At 42.9% G+C, this 15,905-nt stretch overlaps 1 protein-coding gene across 1 annotated transcript in view; it reads right to left on the bottom strand.

Moving 5' to 3' along the window:
* fbxl13 (F-box and leucine-rich repeat protein 13) overlaps nucleotides 1–15,905 on the bottom strand; it is a 145,650-nt gene that overhangs the window by 128,445 nt on the left and 1,300 nt on the right. Inside the window, exons 2-3 of the mRNA XM_078419710.1 lie at nucleotides 2,447–2,550; nucleotides 2,032–2,061 (exon numbers count right to left, since the gene is read on the bottom strand). Of these exons, the coding sequence (XP_078275836.1) occupies nucleotides 2,032–2,061; nucleotides 2,447–2,550 (134 nt within the window). The remainder of the gene's footprint in view (nucleotides 1–2,031; nucleotides 2,062–2,446; nucleotides 2,551–15,905) is intronic.

The raw sequence follows: 15,905 nt of genomic DNA, 5'->3' as shown, positions 1-15,905 counted from the left end.
AAAAATACTTAACAGAACAATAGACCACCAAAAATAAAAGATTCTTGAAGATGCCAACCTGTGTAAAATTGATCGATATGAAGAAGTCAAAGTAATTCATTCGCAAAATTGTTTTCATATATTTTTATCCACATTTTTCTGCTTCGCGTGATCTTGTGGCTAATAAGGATATCACAATCCAAAACATAATTTTCTGAGTGCCCTACCACTTCAGACCCTGTGAGCCTTGGGAAACCCTGTAATGCTGTCAAATCAGTGCACTTGCTCAATCTCTGCTGAAGGAAAAGTAAAGGAAATCACTTTATTTGAGTACAGACCATCAACTTCTTAATGTCAAAATGAAGGGCAAACTGAAGGTGGAAAATGGCATAGATCTGGAGGGCGGGAAGTTGAGGGTGATGACAAACTTGGCTTCCATGGGTACATCTACCAAAAATAAATGTGTGGATTGAACTATAGCTGTAGAAGGTTGCAAATTACCCTGGATGACTTGGTCTCTAAAGGCATTAATTTTCAAACAAAAATTTAAGGTAGAAATACAATTCCTATAAACTCTAAAAAGGCAAACATGAGCCTCTGCACCTTCCTGCTTGGAGTTCTCAGTCATATCTACACTGCCTCTGACACCCATCATGAAGCACCAGCTTCACAGGATACCCAGTGGAACCCTCACAAAAATGAATTTTAAATTTGGAAATGGCAATAGAATCCACCTAAATCTTTGTCGTCAATATAAGCAGAATTCAGAATAAGAGTTAAAGTTTTGTTTGAAGACTGCAGAAGTTTGTGTAAAATGTGTGAATCGCCCTTTTATACACTGCTGTATTAAATACACTGCTGTATTAAAAAAAAGCAGGTTTTGCTCTGGCTGCCCTACAACTGATTCAATATGGAGCAATATGACCTATTTTTTTCTGATAACTTGTACAGTGACTGACATAATCTCAAAACAAAATCTACACATAAAACATATTATTTGCAGATGTGAGTAGAAAGGAAATGCTTGGTCTACTATTCAAAAAGTCATTTAAATCATCAAACCGTGTTATTGCATACTGTATAAAATGATAAGACAACATGTGGCACCGAGAAACCCAGGGCTTATACAATCTGTAAAATATTGAAAGATTTATCCACTTAATGGCATTGAATAACAAATCTTTCTTGGATGGTCTGGACCTACTAAATAGTTTTTCACTTATTGTTTGGCAATTGGCCAAATTTACTGATTTGTCAGTAATTCAGCCTTCGATGACAATTGCACCACCTGCATCTGATGTCATTTGATAATATCATTGTTAATGTTTTACTTCAGAGCTACTTTCTTGTACTATCCCTCGGTCCCTTGAAATCCTTTCCCCTTGAATCAGATAACTTTCAAACATGTTCTTACATTCCAAAACACAAGTTATTTGAGACATGAATGTAGTGTGGGAGGAAAATGGAGGAAAGTGAAACTGAGGTTCTCTAAAATGTTATCATTGAGGAAAACATCATGACAAGTTATGAAATGCTGTGGATTAATTGATAGGGTTTAATTGTTATAGTTATTAAACAACACTATTAAGAACTAAAGAAAACTGGAGCAGCAGCGGGCTCCTCTGGCACACGCTCCCAAGGGAAATGTGATACTTTCAGGCATCTTCACAATCTTATTCAATGTGGAGGAGCACTGATTCATCAGCTATGAGAGGATAATAATGGTAATCAAGATAACATTTTCTAGCCACATTAGAAGGCAAATTTATTTTATTCCTCCTCATACTTTTGGTCTGAGTATCGGCATGGTAATCGGAGTTAACATTATCATATCTGCGAAAAATGTCTCTCTCTACATGTTAGTACCATTTAACCGACATATACCTGAATTTTTATAGTCAACAAAACACAATTAATTAGACAATATGAAATCTTCTAACTGAAAAAGTTTGAAATATACATAGATTGCAGTCAAATTAAGCATAAAGTTATTTAGTTTCAATGTCTATAATATGCAATTTATATGTTATTCATTTTACTAAAAGAACTCACCAGTTCAAATCCATATGACCTCCCTTTGTCCTGTAACAAAATAGAAAGCAAAATTTAATTTTATTGGTTAAAGTAAAATATGTATCAAAATAAGTTGTGACAGCCATTTCTTCTTGATTTTGTGATATTTTAAATTCCAAGCAGGCATTTCAGGGCATTACTTTGTTGGCACCATGCAAAAAAGTTAATGTCTAATTACTTTCTGTAACTTTCTAAGTAACTTTCTGTTACTTTCAAGTGCCCGAAGGTCAAAGGCTCCCTAGAATTATCGCTGATATCACAACAATTGACATAGTTGAGTAAATTAACAATCCAAGGCCAAAATATCTTCAATTAGTGGAATGTAGTGCTCCAAGCAATAAACATGTCAATGTTGGAAGAAAACTGGAAATTCCAAATTTGATTTTATACTTACAAAAGCAAAGCTTGAATTTTTTGATTTTGTAGTTCTTTAATTTTCTCCTCCAAAAATATTAATGGATCATCAGGACACTGAATAAATAATCCTGTAAGCAATGCCTATCAGAAAATAAAACTTGATTATTGCAGGATCTTTAAAACTGATGTACTACAATGTAATGAAATCTGGAATGTCATTTGTTAAATAAATCCCAATGGCTTGTAACACACCCAAAGAAAGTTTAGCAATGTGTACAAATCCAAACGTTTAATGACTCTGCATAATTGCTGTATGAAATTTGGCATAATTCACTTTGTTCTTAAGCACAATGTTGAAAAGATTTTTTACTTTTGGAATTGATACAGAATGATACATTTTAATTTAAAAATTGGAGCACCTGGACATAAAGAATGTTAATTGTTTTCAGATTGTGCTGTGTTGTGAAATCAATGCTCTGAAATCATCAGAAGCACACAGAGGTCCTTCAAGCAACATCACAAACTGTCGATCTGCCTGCATCCCACCTCTCCCCTTTGCCACCACCTGCACTATCTACAGGAAAGTCTTCATTTCCATATTGCCTTCAGTCAGCACCTCAAAATCTACAAAACAGAAATGAAAGAAAGTGATCTTCTTCCATCAGGATCAATTGGTGATCAGTAATGACATGGATTTCATTACTTAGTGCAAAACAGGACTCAACCAACAAAGTTGGGTGAACTGGTTTACTGCAGATAAAGATTGGAGAACAGCAAGTGGAGCATTGGAATAATTAACTTAGGAGAAGATAGCGGCACCAATGAGGGTTGCAGGAACAATAAAATTAGGCTTATATGTTTTTGGACAAAGCTACAAAAATAGAAGACTTAGGAGCTTAGCTTGCAGTTAAATGTCAAACCAAAATTGCAGATACCTTGGCAAATTAAGGGCTTGGAATTGATTTTTTAAAAAGGATGCAAAGTTTGAAGTATTGACTGAAAAATTATTTCAAATCGTTTATTCAATACAGCATTTATAAATTATAACACATTAACACATTAAAGGCGTTATGAAATTACAAAGAAACTGTTTCAATACTCAGAATACCACAAGAGGATAGTTTTTTTTTGTAAGCTTATTTTAGTACTCTTTGGCTTGCATTTATACAGCACTTTTGACATAATAAAAACATCGCACAGCCTTTTACAGGATAATTTAAACAGAATTCAATGTCTGCAGATATTCTAAAACAGGAAAATCAAAAATGATCGAATCATTTGATTTTTAAAAGTACTATAGAGGAGGAGAGAGAGACTTAGAGAAAGAATTCCATAATCCATGGTACTGGTATCTGGTCCTGTGTGGCCCACCAATGTGGAACAGTTATAATTAAGGGCTTGGAATGTGCAATTTACCTCTGAGATCCCACTTATGCAAAATCAAAGTTTTATGAAAAGGATTATATCTTACAGTGATTATCATAGTTAACACACACATAAAAATATAAACGTTACAGCACTTTGATTGCTTATTTGGTATTGCTAAATTCGAGAACTAAGGTTCCATCTAGTGGTCAAAAAACTAGTTAAAAATAATATGCAACTTTTCAGGAACAGAACAACTTCTCAGCAACTGAGGATAACAGATGTTCATTTTCTGTAATATATCTTTATGTCCAAGTCTATTGATCCAGCTTGCTGGATAGGCAAATTTCTGAACTATTGGATATTATTCAACAATGTTCTAGCACACTTTTAATTCACTTTCAAAAGTTACATTATGGTTGGCAGAATGAGAAGAGGCAATATGAACTGACCCTACATCCATAATTCTGAAAGGGATATGAGAGCAGAGAGAAGGTAGACACAAAATACTGGAGCAACTCAGTGGGTCAGGCAGCATCTCGGGAGAGAAGGAATAGGTGACATTTTGGGTCGAGACCCTTCTTCAGACTGATGTCAGGGGAGGGGGCGGGACAAAGATAAGATGTAGTCGGAGACAGGAAGACTAGTGGAAGAACTGGGAAGGGAGAGGGGCTAGAGAGGGGAAGCAGGGACTACCTGAAGTTAGAGAAGTTAATGGTCATACCGCTGGGGGGGTAAACTGCCCAAGCGAAATATGAGGTGCTGTTCCTCCAATTTGCGCTGGGCCTCACTCTGACAATGGAGGAGGCCCAGGACAGAATGGTCAGATTTGGAATGGGAGGGGGAGTTGAAGTGCTGAGCCACCGGGAGAACAGGTTGGTTGATTTGGACTGAGCGGAGGTGTTCAGCAAAATGATCACCGAGCCTCCGCTTGGTCTCGCCGATGTAGAGAAGTTGACGATGTAGAGAGAAGAGAGAACTTGGAGTATATGTATGTTGTTCATTGAAAGTGATGGGGGTAAATGTGGAGCAGGAGAAGCAGCTGAATTGCTTTTCAAAACAATTTGGACTCCACCACCTCCTTTAATGCTACTATCATTCTACGAGCACTATTTGTAATTAACATATTTCAACATAATTTATCATGAAATACGTTTTCTCTTGCAAAACCACCCAATTATCTTTTCCATAGGTAATAATTTATCAATAACAGACCAATCACATCTCAAGACATGGTCCAAATTTGGCTAATTTTCAAATGGCCTTAATGATTGAACATAAGTTGGGCAGTTTGTGATTAAAAATACTGAAATCCCTTTCTGGGGGAAGCTAACTAGCACAGAGGATGAATGTCAGGACAGTCCACTGTCTACTATTCAGTGCAGGCTGAATATTGCATAAGAAAAGGAAGTCTGTTTACAGATATGTAAACCATTGGACCACCATTGGAGAATCATATATTGTTATGCCGAACGTCAAGGATGGTCACCAGCGTATGTGCCAGGGGTCATATCGACTTGAATGAATGAATAAGTTTATTGGCCAAGTATGTGCATTTACAAGGAATGTGCCTTGGTGCATCACTCACAAATGACAATACAAACATACAGTTAACAATTAAGAATAAAGCATAACCACATCAAAACAATAAGGATACAATATTATGGTCTACACACGTGGGTGAAAATAAACCAGAGCAAAAAAGAGACTACAGACTTTAGTTATTGATTAGAACTACTACTCGTGGTAAAAAGCTGTTTTATGTCTGGCTGTGGCTGCTTTGACAGTCCAGAGTCGCCTTCCAGAGGGAAGTGCTGCAAAGATTTTGTGGCAAGGGTGAGAGGGGTCAGAGATGATCTTGCCCGCTCGCTTCCTGGCCCTTGCAGTGTACCATTCGTTAATGGGGGGAAGGTTGCAGCCAACAACCTTCTCAGCTGATCAAATGATCCGTTGCAGACTCCGGATGTCGTGCTTGGTTGCTGAGCCAAACCAGACCATGATGGAGAAGGTGAGGACGGACTCAATGATTGCAGTATAGAATTGGACCATCATTGCCTGTGGCAGATTGTGTTTCCTCAATTGTCACAGGAAGTATATCCTCTGTTGGGCCTTTTTGATTGTGGAGTCGATGGTGGCTCCCCATTTAAGGTCCCTGGAGGTGATGATTCCAAGGAACTTAAATGACTCCACAGATGTGACTGTGATGTTGTTGATGGTGAGTGGGAGGAGGAGCTCTTCGAAAGTCTACAATTAGTTCCACTGTATTAAGAGCATTGAGCTCCAGGTTGTTGTGATGGCATCAGGCCGCCAGCTGTGTCACTTCCCGTCTGTAGGCAGATTCCTCCCCATCCTGGATCAGTCCAAGCAGGGTTATGTCATCCGCAAACTTGAGGAGCTTGACAGAGGAGTCTGTGGAGGTGCAGTCGTTGGTGTAGAGAGAGTAAAGGAGAGGGGAGAGTACGCAGCCTTGCGGTGCTCCTATGCTTTGGCTCTGCGGGTCGGAGATGTGCTTTCCCAGCCTCACATGCTGCTTCCTGTCTGTCAGGAAGTTGATGACCCACTGACAGAGGGGTTCAGGCACAGTCAACTGGGAGAGTTTGGAGTGTAGTAGCTCTGGCACAATGGTGTTAAATGCAGAGCTAAAGTCCATAAACAGAACCCTGGCATAGGTCCCCTCGTGGTCTAGGTACTGGATGAAGTGCAGGCCCAGGTTAACTGTGTCATCCACCGATCTATTGGCCCTGTATGAAAACTGCAGAGGGTCCAGCAGGGGGTTTGTGATGTTTTTCAGCTGGGCCAGCACGTTTTTCAAAGGTCTTCATGACTACAGAGGTCAGTGCGACAGGCCTGTAGTCATTAAGACCAGTGATCCTTGTCTTTTTGGGTACAGGGACAATAGTGGAGACCTTAAATCAGGCACGGACAGTGCAGGTTTGCAGGGACTGGTTGAAAATGTCTGTGTAGATTGGTGCCAGTTGTTCGGCACAGAGCTTGGGGGGAGAGGGGGAAACATTGTCCTGTCCTGGAGATTTCCGGCTTTTTTGTTTCCTGAATAGCCTCTGCACCTCCGCAATTTCTATTGTTGGAGATGGAGAAGTGGCCAGACTGATGTTGGGCAGTGGACAAGGCTGTGAGTATGTGCAAATTGGTGATTGCAGAGGGATTGGGGGGCCAGTCTTTGCAAACTGTAGTCAGTCTGTGAGTGGTGTGAATTGCTGCTTGGGGAGGAGTGGGTGGGGAAGGGCCCTGTCTTTGCAAACTGGAGTCAGTCTGAGAGTACGTGCGAAGTGATGATGGGGGGGGGGGGGGGAGGTAGAGGGAATCCCAGGATTATGTTTCTGTTTCTCGAACCTGCAGTTCAGGTCGTTGATCAGCTGTTGATTGTCCAAGGAGTGGGTGGGTGGGGGGGGGGGGGGGTTCCTCTTGTAGCTAGTGATTTCTTGCAAGCCCTTCCAAACTCAAAAAGAGTCATTAGCTGAGAACTTGCTCCTCAGCTTCTCAGAGTACCTTTCCTTGGCAGCTCTGATTCCTCTTCTCAGCTTGTACTTTGCCTGCCTGTGGAGGTCTGTGACTTTAAGGGATACTTCCATTTAGTTTACCTTAGTGAGCAATCACACTTACCACACCCCTCCCCCATTTACTGCAGTGATAATTCCCCAATCAATATTACCCTGTTGAGCATGGAACTCGTCCCAGAAATGTTTTGATAGCCAGTGACGACAACTATCAGACACCTCTTCCTACCTATCCCTGGACCATGACCCCACCGATAAACACCAGACCTTCATCACCAGCACCATCACCGACCTCACCAACTCCGGCGAACTACCCCTCAGTGCCTCCAATCTCATAGTTCCCCAGCCCCGCACGGCCCGATTCTACCTCCTACCCAAAATCCACAAACACAATTGTCCCGGCAGACCCATTGTCTCTGCCTGCTCATGCCCCACCGAACTTATCTCTACCTACCTCGACTCCATCCTATCCCCCCTGGTCAAATCCCTCCCCACCTACGTCCAGGACACCTCACACGCTCTCCATCTCCTGGATAACTTCCGGTTCCCAGGCCCCCACTCCCTCATTTTCACCATGGATGTCCAGTCACTCTACACTTCCATCCCCCACAAGGATGGTCTCGAAGCCCTCCGTTTCTTCCTCGACCGTAGAACCAGCCAATCCCCATCGACCAACACTCTCCTCCGCCTAGCAGAGCTGGTTCTTACCCTCAACAACTTCTCCTTTGACTCCTCCCACTTCCTCCAAACCAGAGGCGTGGCTATGGGCACTCGCATGGGCCCTAGCTACGCCTGCCTCTTTGTTGGGTACGTCGAACAATCCCTGTTCCAGACGTACACTGGCCCCATCCCCGAACTCTACCTCCGCTACATCGACGACTGCATTGGTGCTACCTCTTACACCCATGCAGAACTCACTGACTTTATACACTTCACCTCCAATTTCCATCTTGCCCTTAAATATACCTGGACTATCTCTGACATCTCCCTCCCGTTTCTGGACCTCACCATCTCCATCACAGGAGAAAAACTAGTGACGGACATTTATTACAAGCCCACCGACTCGCACAGCTATCTGGACTACACTTCTTCCCACCCGGTCCCCTGCAAAAAGTCTATCCCCTACTCCCAATTCCTCCGTCTACGCCGCATCTGCGCCCGGGATGAGGTGTTTCACACTAGGGCTTCCGAGATGTCCTCGTTTTTCAGAAAACGGGGCTTCCCCTCCTCCATTATAGATGAGGCTCTCACTAGGGTCTCTTCTACATCCCGCAGCTCCGCTCTTGCTCCCCATCCCCACACTCGCAACAAGGACAGGATCCCCCTCGTTCTCACCTTCCACCCCACCAGCCAGCGGATCCAACATATTATCCACCAACATTTCCGTCACCTACAACAGGACCCCACCACTGGCCATATCTTCCCATCCCCTCCCCTCTCTGCGTTCCGCAGAGACCGTTCCCTCCGCAACTCCCTGGTCCACTCGTCCCTTCCTACCCAAACCACCCTAACCCCGGGCACTTTCCCTTGCAACCGCACGAGATGCAACACCTGTCCCTTTACCTCCCCCCTCAACTCCATCAAAGGACCCAAACATTCTTTCCAGGTGAGACAGAGGTTCACCTGCACCTCCTCCAACCTCATCTATTGCATCCGCTGCTCTAGATGTCAACTTATCTATATCGGCAAAACCAAGCGCAGGCTCGGCGATCGATTCGCTGAACACCTGCGCTCGGTCCACATTAACGCAACTGATCTCCCGGTGGCCCAGCACTTTAACTCCCCCTCCCATTCCCAGTCTGACCTCTCTGTCATGGGCCTCCTCCAGTGCCATAGTGAGGCCCGCCGGAAATTGGAGGAGCAGCACCTCATATTTCGCCTGGGCAGTTTGCGGCCCGGTGGTATGAACGTCGACTTCTCCAACTTCAGATAGCTCCTCTGTCCCTCCCTTCCCCTCCTCCTTCCCAGATCTCCCTCTATCTTCCTGTCTCCACCTATATCCTTCCTTTGTCCCACCCCCGACATCAGTCTGAAGAAGGGTCTCGACCCGAAACGTCACCCATTCCTTCTCACCCGAGATGCTGCCTGACCTGCTGAGTTACTCCAGCATTTTGTGAATAAATTGATTGATACTTTATTACCAAGTGACGTGTCACAGTGAAATTCTTTGTTTTGCATACCATGCACAAAGTATGCAGAGTTGCCACGTATAGGACTTGAAGAAGTTACAAAGTATTCGCTGTAGTTCACAATGGTCCCTCTTTGTTCACAGGGTCCCGATCCCTCTTCAATCTCAGCGCCTCCCCCACTCCGTCCCTTTTTGTTCTCTGCAGACCCCCACACCGGGTCCCTCTGTTCCAAGCGCCCCAACAATGGGTCTCTTTGATCATGACGGCACGTCCTCAACCGACTTCCTCCGGCATCCACTGCAGGCCCGACCGACCTCCGGTACCCACCTTGGGCAGCCCGCCACAGGATCCTCTCTCGCACAGCTCCGTGGAGCATCCGACCGCCCTCCTCCCTCTCCAATGGCTTTCCTTGCTCGTTAATGGCCCACCTTGCTCCTTGATAGCTCATTTCATTCTTCTTTGGCCAATCTCGCCCTCGGCGGTTGTTCGCGGGTCCCTCGCTCTCGGGGCATGGGTCCCTTCAACATCCGTGGCGGGTGAGCTAGGCCTACCGGGCGGGTCCGACAACCCCGGCAGGCGAGTCAGACCTACTGGAAGGCTTGGCCCCGCCGACCGGGAACCCTCCTGGACCAGCTGTCAAAATTGCCAAAAGACTTCAAATATATGTGAACATTTCTGCTGATCACAGACAATGAAAAATATTCATAAGTTATTAACATATAATTACATAAAAAGTTAACTTTAAAACCCTTAAAAACATTAGAAAGCATGAAAAATATTAAGTATTACAGTCAGAAAGTAGGGAGAAATCTCAGGAGGCTTTTGATTGTAGCATTCAACCAAGTAGGATTCAACCTGGCCCCTTCTCGTAAAATCTTTGAGCATTTCTGGCTGGGAAGTGTACATTGTTCTTTTTAGTGCTCGCAAATTCACAGGAATGCAACTAAGGCTTTAAGGGTTAAACTATAACACATGTTTTCATAAACTGGGATTGTATTCTCTGGAATATAGAAGGTATGTTCACCTAATTGAAGCTTTTCTCATTTTCTGAAGGGTTGAGAAAATATTTGAAATTGGCGCAATCTTAAAATCAGAACCAGATCATTTAAGAGAAAAGTTAAGAAACTCTCCTTCATACCATTGTAGCAAAAATGCATGTCTTGCTCCTACAAAAATCTATAGGTGCTATTGCTAGCTTAATGAATAAATATAAATCTGAATTGATAGCACATTGCCAACACAAGCTATTAAGAGAAACATCCAAAACAAATAGACAATTAAGATGCAGATTATTCCCTTAACAGTGGAACGTTCTCAAGAGGCCAAAGGGAATGCCCATATTGCTATGCTGTGGCATAGATGTGAAATGGAGATGATAATCCTCCACGATGAAGTGTTCCCTCTTATTCACACTTCCAATGTTTATCTCATCCTGTTGCCCATTAATCCATACTTTATATTTTCCAGATATCCTTTTGCTGAACAAGTTTCACAGAGGCGTAGAGTCATACAGCACAAAATCAGGCTCTTCTGACTATCATATCCATACTGACCACCAAGTACCCATTTTGCCAATGCCATTTATCACCCACATTTTTTATGGCTTGGCGATTCAAGTACTTATCTTCCTTTTTGTTAAATATTGTAAGAATATCTGCCTTCAGCACCTCTCCAGACAGTGCACTCCAGATTTCTGCTACCCTCTGAATGAAAATATTTTCCTCGGTTGCTCTCTAAACCTCTTATCCATCACCCTAAACCTAAGATTTCTATATTTAGACACTGCTGCATTTCCAATTACCTCGATAACCCTCTCAAGTTTGTATACCTTCATCAGGTTCTGCCTTTGGCTCCTCCACTTTTGGAAAAACTAACTCAGCCTACCCAGTCTCCCCTCATAACTGAAACAATCCATCAAAGCAACATCTTCGTGAACTTCTTCTGCATCCTCTCTAGTGTAATCCTGTCCTTCCTATACACTATACACTGTCTGGAGAGGTGCTGAATATTTTCATTGTCACTCTATAGTATAGTGTGGCAATCAGAACTCATGGCCTAACTAAGGTTTTGTAAGGTAGTACCATAACTTTTTTGCTCCTATATTCTATGCCCCAGATAATGAAGGTGAACATCCTATATGCCTTCCTCTCCTCTGTCTATGCTGGCACTTTCAAGGATCCTTGATATCTACACCCTATGCCCCTCAGTACTCCCTAGGGTCTTAACATTCATTGTATGTGGAGGAAGGAACTTCAGATGCTGGTGTACACCAAAAATAGACACAAAATGCTGAAGTATCTCAGCGGGAGAGGCACCATCTCTGGAGAGTTGGAATGGGAGACGTTTCGGGTTGAGACCCTACGTCAGAGTCTCTTTGTATTTATCAGAGTTAAATTCCATCTTCCCAATTGATCGACTGGGCAATAGTCAAAAAGCACCGTCCTCACTATGAACACCATCAGCATATCCTCTACATTAAATGTACCACCTATATACACATCCAATTTGTTTGTGTATATTGCCAAACAGTAAGGGTACCAGCATCAATCCTTGTGATATGCCACTGGTCCCAAGCTTCAGATCATAAAGACAACTCTCCACCATGACATTCCTCTGGCAAAGCTAATTTCGGATTCAATTTGGCTATTTGTCTAGGATTTCATGGGCTGTAGCTTTTTGGATACGTTTTTTAGGTGGGATCTTGTCACCACTCTTCTTGAATAAGGATACTGTGTTTGCTACCCTCCAGTCTTCTCTAAGGTCAGTGAAAATGTAAAAGGTTTGTCAGCTATTCTTCCCTTCCCTTCCAAGTCAAGTCAAGTCAAGTCAAGTCAATTTTATTTGTATAGCACATTTAAAAACAACCCACATTGACCAAAGTGCTGTACATCAGTTCAGGTACTAAGACACGAACATACAATGGCACACAAACATAACAACACATACATAAACAGTTCACAGCGCCCCCTCAGAGGGCCTCAAACGCTAGGAAGTAGAAATAGGTTTTGAGCCTGGACTTAAAGGAGTCGATGGAGGGGGAGAGGGATGCTGTTCCACAGTCTCGGAGCTGCAACCGCAAAAGCGCGGTCACCCCTGAGCTTAAGCCTAGACCGCGGGATAGTGAGTAGCCCCAAATTGGCCGACCTGAGGAACCTGGAGATAGAGTGGTGGGTTAGAAGATTTTTGATATGGGGGGGGGGGGGGGGGGGGCAAGCCTGTTTAGGGCTTTGTATGTCAATAGGAGGAGCTTGAAGTTGATTCTGTACCGTACTGGGAGCCAGTGGAGAGAGGCCAGAATCGGGGTGATGTGGTCCCTTTTACGGGTACCCGTCAGGAGTTTCGCTGCGGCGTTTTGGACCAATTGTAGGCGGGACAGTGATGATTGGCTGATCCCAGTGTGTAGGGAGTTGCAGTAGTCTAGGCGGGAGGAAATGAATGCGTGAATGATTTTTTCAATGTCGTCAAATTGGAGGAATGGTTTGATTTTAGCTATGGTACGAAGCTGGAAGAAGCTGGCTTTTACCACAGCATTGACTTGCTTGTCAAACTTTAATGCAGAGTCAAATATCACGCCCAGGTTTTTGACATGCGGTTTGACCAATGAGGATAGGCTTCCAAGGCTGCCTGTTATCGTTTTGATGGAGTCAGGGGGGCCGAATAGGATGACCTCAGACTTGCTCTCGTTTAGTTGAAGGAAGTTCTGTGCCATCCAACATTTTATGTCCTCAAGGCAGTGCATGAGGCTGATTAAATTTGACTGGTTGTTGGGTTTCAGGGGGAGATAAAGCTGTGTATCTTCCGCATAGCAGTGGAAAGAAATGCCGTGCCTTTGAATGATTTGGCCGAGGGGGAGCATGTATAGAGAGAAGAGAATGGGGCCTAGGATGGAGCCTTGTGGAACCCCGCAGGAGAGGCTAGCTGGGGAAAGAGGAATAATTGCCTGTTGATGAAGAAACTCCTATTTTTGAGGTAGGAAACGAACCAGCTCAGGGCAGTGCCATCAACGCCAACCCTGGACCGGAGACGGTCCATAAGGATGGTGTGATCAACTGTATCGAACGCTGCGCTGAGGTCGAGAAGGAGCAAGATTGCACAGTCGCCGGTGTCGATGGCGAGAAGCAGGTCGTTGTGTACCTTCAACAAGGCAGACTCTGTGCTGTGGTGGGCCCTGAAACCTGACTGGAAACTTTCCAGGATGGTATTTTGGTGTAGGTAAGGCAGTAATTGATTTAGAATTGCCTTTTAAAGGACTTTTGACAGGAATGGCAGTTTGGAAATGGGTCTGTAGTTGCTAGGCAAGGTGGGGTCTCGGTTAGGCTTTCCCACAGTAAATGGGCATACATCCTATCAGATCCTGAGTATTTATATACCTTTGTCCACTGAGATATTTATTACTTCTTCCTTTTCAATAGTAACTTGTCACCATCCTACTCCCTGAATTTTCCAATGAATAGCACCTTTGTCCATGACTTTATATATTTCATGTTTACATAAATGCAACACAACTTTTAAAACAAAAGCAGAAAACACCTGTGTAGTCAACAGATCAGGCAACATCTACGGGGAGCGAAATAGCATCAGATCAATGATTTTTCATTGGAACTTGAAAAATAAGAAGGCAAGCATGTTTTAAATTTCAGAAAAGGATTGGAGCGGAAAGCACAAAAGGAATGAATGAATGTGATAAGATGTAGACTAAAGTTGTTAGGATAACACTTTAAATACTGTCACTTATGGACAATAAAGAAAGGAAGGAAAAAAATGGAAATATCCATCAACATTTATGGAAAGAAAAAAAATCAATATCGAATCTCAAGGGCTACAAAGTGCTCAGATGGAAGAAGAGGAGATACACCCTGACCTGACTTGGGGGTGACCTCATCAAAGAGAGAGAGCAGTTTGAGAAGGATGAAAAATGAAAGTGAAAATCATCTTGAAATTTAAGGTCACCTTTGCAGACTAAATGGAGATGTGTTCTGCAAAACAGCGCCTAATTTGCATTTAGTTCTTCCAATGAAGGAGAAACCACATTCTATACTGTAGTGCACTAAATTAGAAGAAATGCAAGTAAATTACTGCTTTGTTTGAAAGAACTGTTGTGTTCCTGGATAGTGGGAATGTAGAATATAAAAGGGCAAGTGATGCCTACCCCTTGCTGCATGGGAATATATGAAAATGTAGAGACAGGTCAACCAGGGAATAGTGGAGAAAACAGTCCCTTTGGTATTAACCTTATTGATGCCCCTCATGATTTTATACACTTCTATGAGATCAACCATCAAATTCCTACACTCCAGGGAAAATAGAGCCTGCCTATCTAGCCTCTCCTTTTAACTCAAACCTTCCAAACCTGGTGACATCTTCATAGATCCTTGAATATATTTAATGCATGGCCCCCACTGAATTCTGTAGTGAATTCAACAGATTCACCACCCTCTGGATGCTGGGCTGTTCAGCCATTGGCACATTTCTCTTATTATCTAATCTGTCTTGTCCTATTACATTTAATCTCAATCTTTCCTACCCATGTACCTGCCTGAATGTCTTTTAAATGTTGTTATTGCACATGCTTCAACTATTTCCTCTGACAGCTCATTCTATATACCCACAACTCTCAGTGTGAAAAAGTTGGCCCTCAGGTTCCCAACAAATCTTTCCCCTCTCTCCTTAAACTGGTGAAGGTTTCCCTTCTACCCTGGGAAAAAGACTCTGTGTAGTCACTATCAATTCTCATTATTCCATACCCCTTTTAAGGCCACCCCTCAGCTTTTTGCATTCCAACCCAACCTTTCCATTGTAGCCCAGGTGCTCGAGTCTTGTCAACATTTTCGTAAATCTTCCCTGCACTCTTTCCACCATAACGGCATCTTTCCTATAGCAAGGTGACAAAAACTGAATATAATATTCCAAGCTCTTCTTTCAAATTGAAAGGGAATGCAAGGCCATTGTTATTCACCATCATCTAGCTCTCCTCTAAAAGGGCCAGTCATAGTCATCTAATAGTCATGCCATTATGCTGGAAAGAGTGCATAGTCATCCTGTCTGATGCTTTCTCTTTGTTCCCTTGTGTCCAGAGATTGGTGAGGTAGAAGATGGGGGAAGAAATGTATCTGGTTAGAATATACAGATAAGTCATTTAAAAAAAATACTATTCAAAATTTAACTGCAGCTAATTAACTGCAGCTGATCACCCTGCGATGGGCCTGCCTAGACCGAGGGTGTCTTGTGATAAAAGGCCGAAACACCCAGTGACGTTGAGGTACACAACTGAAGATGTGTCTGAATGGTAGCAACATTTTACCTAGTGGTCACCCCCAAGAACAACACCAGTCAATTGTAGTGCAAACCTTTTTTTTAAAATCAAAAATATTTATTCAAATATTAAAATAATATATATAATACAATAAAACCAAAACAGAATCCGCCACCAGAATACTATACAAACAAATATACCAATTGAAACTATTATACAATTATATTACAATCC

Source organism: Rhinoraja longicauda, chromosome 23, assembly GCF_053455715.1.
Source record: "Rhinoraja longicauda isolate Sanriku21f chromosome 23, sRhiLon1.1, whole genome shotgun sequence".
NCBI classification, from domain to species: domain Eukaryota; kingdom Metazoa; phylum Chordata; class Chondrichthyes; order Rajiformes; family Arhynchobatidae; genus Rhinoraja; species Rhinoraja longicauda.
This window is presented reverse-complemented; position numbering and strand designations above follow the sequence as displayed.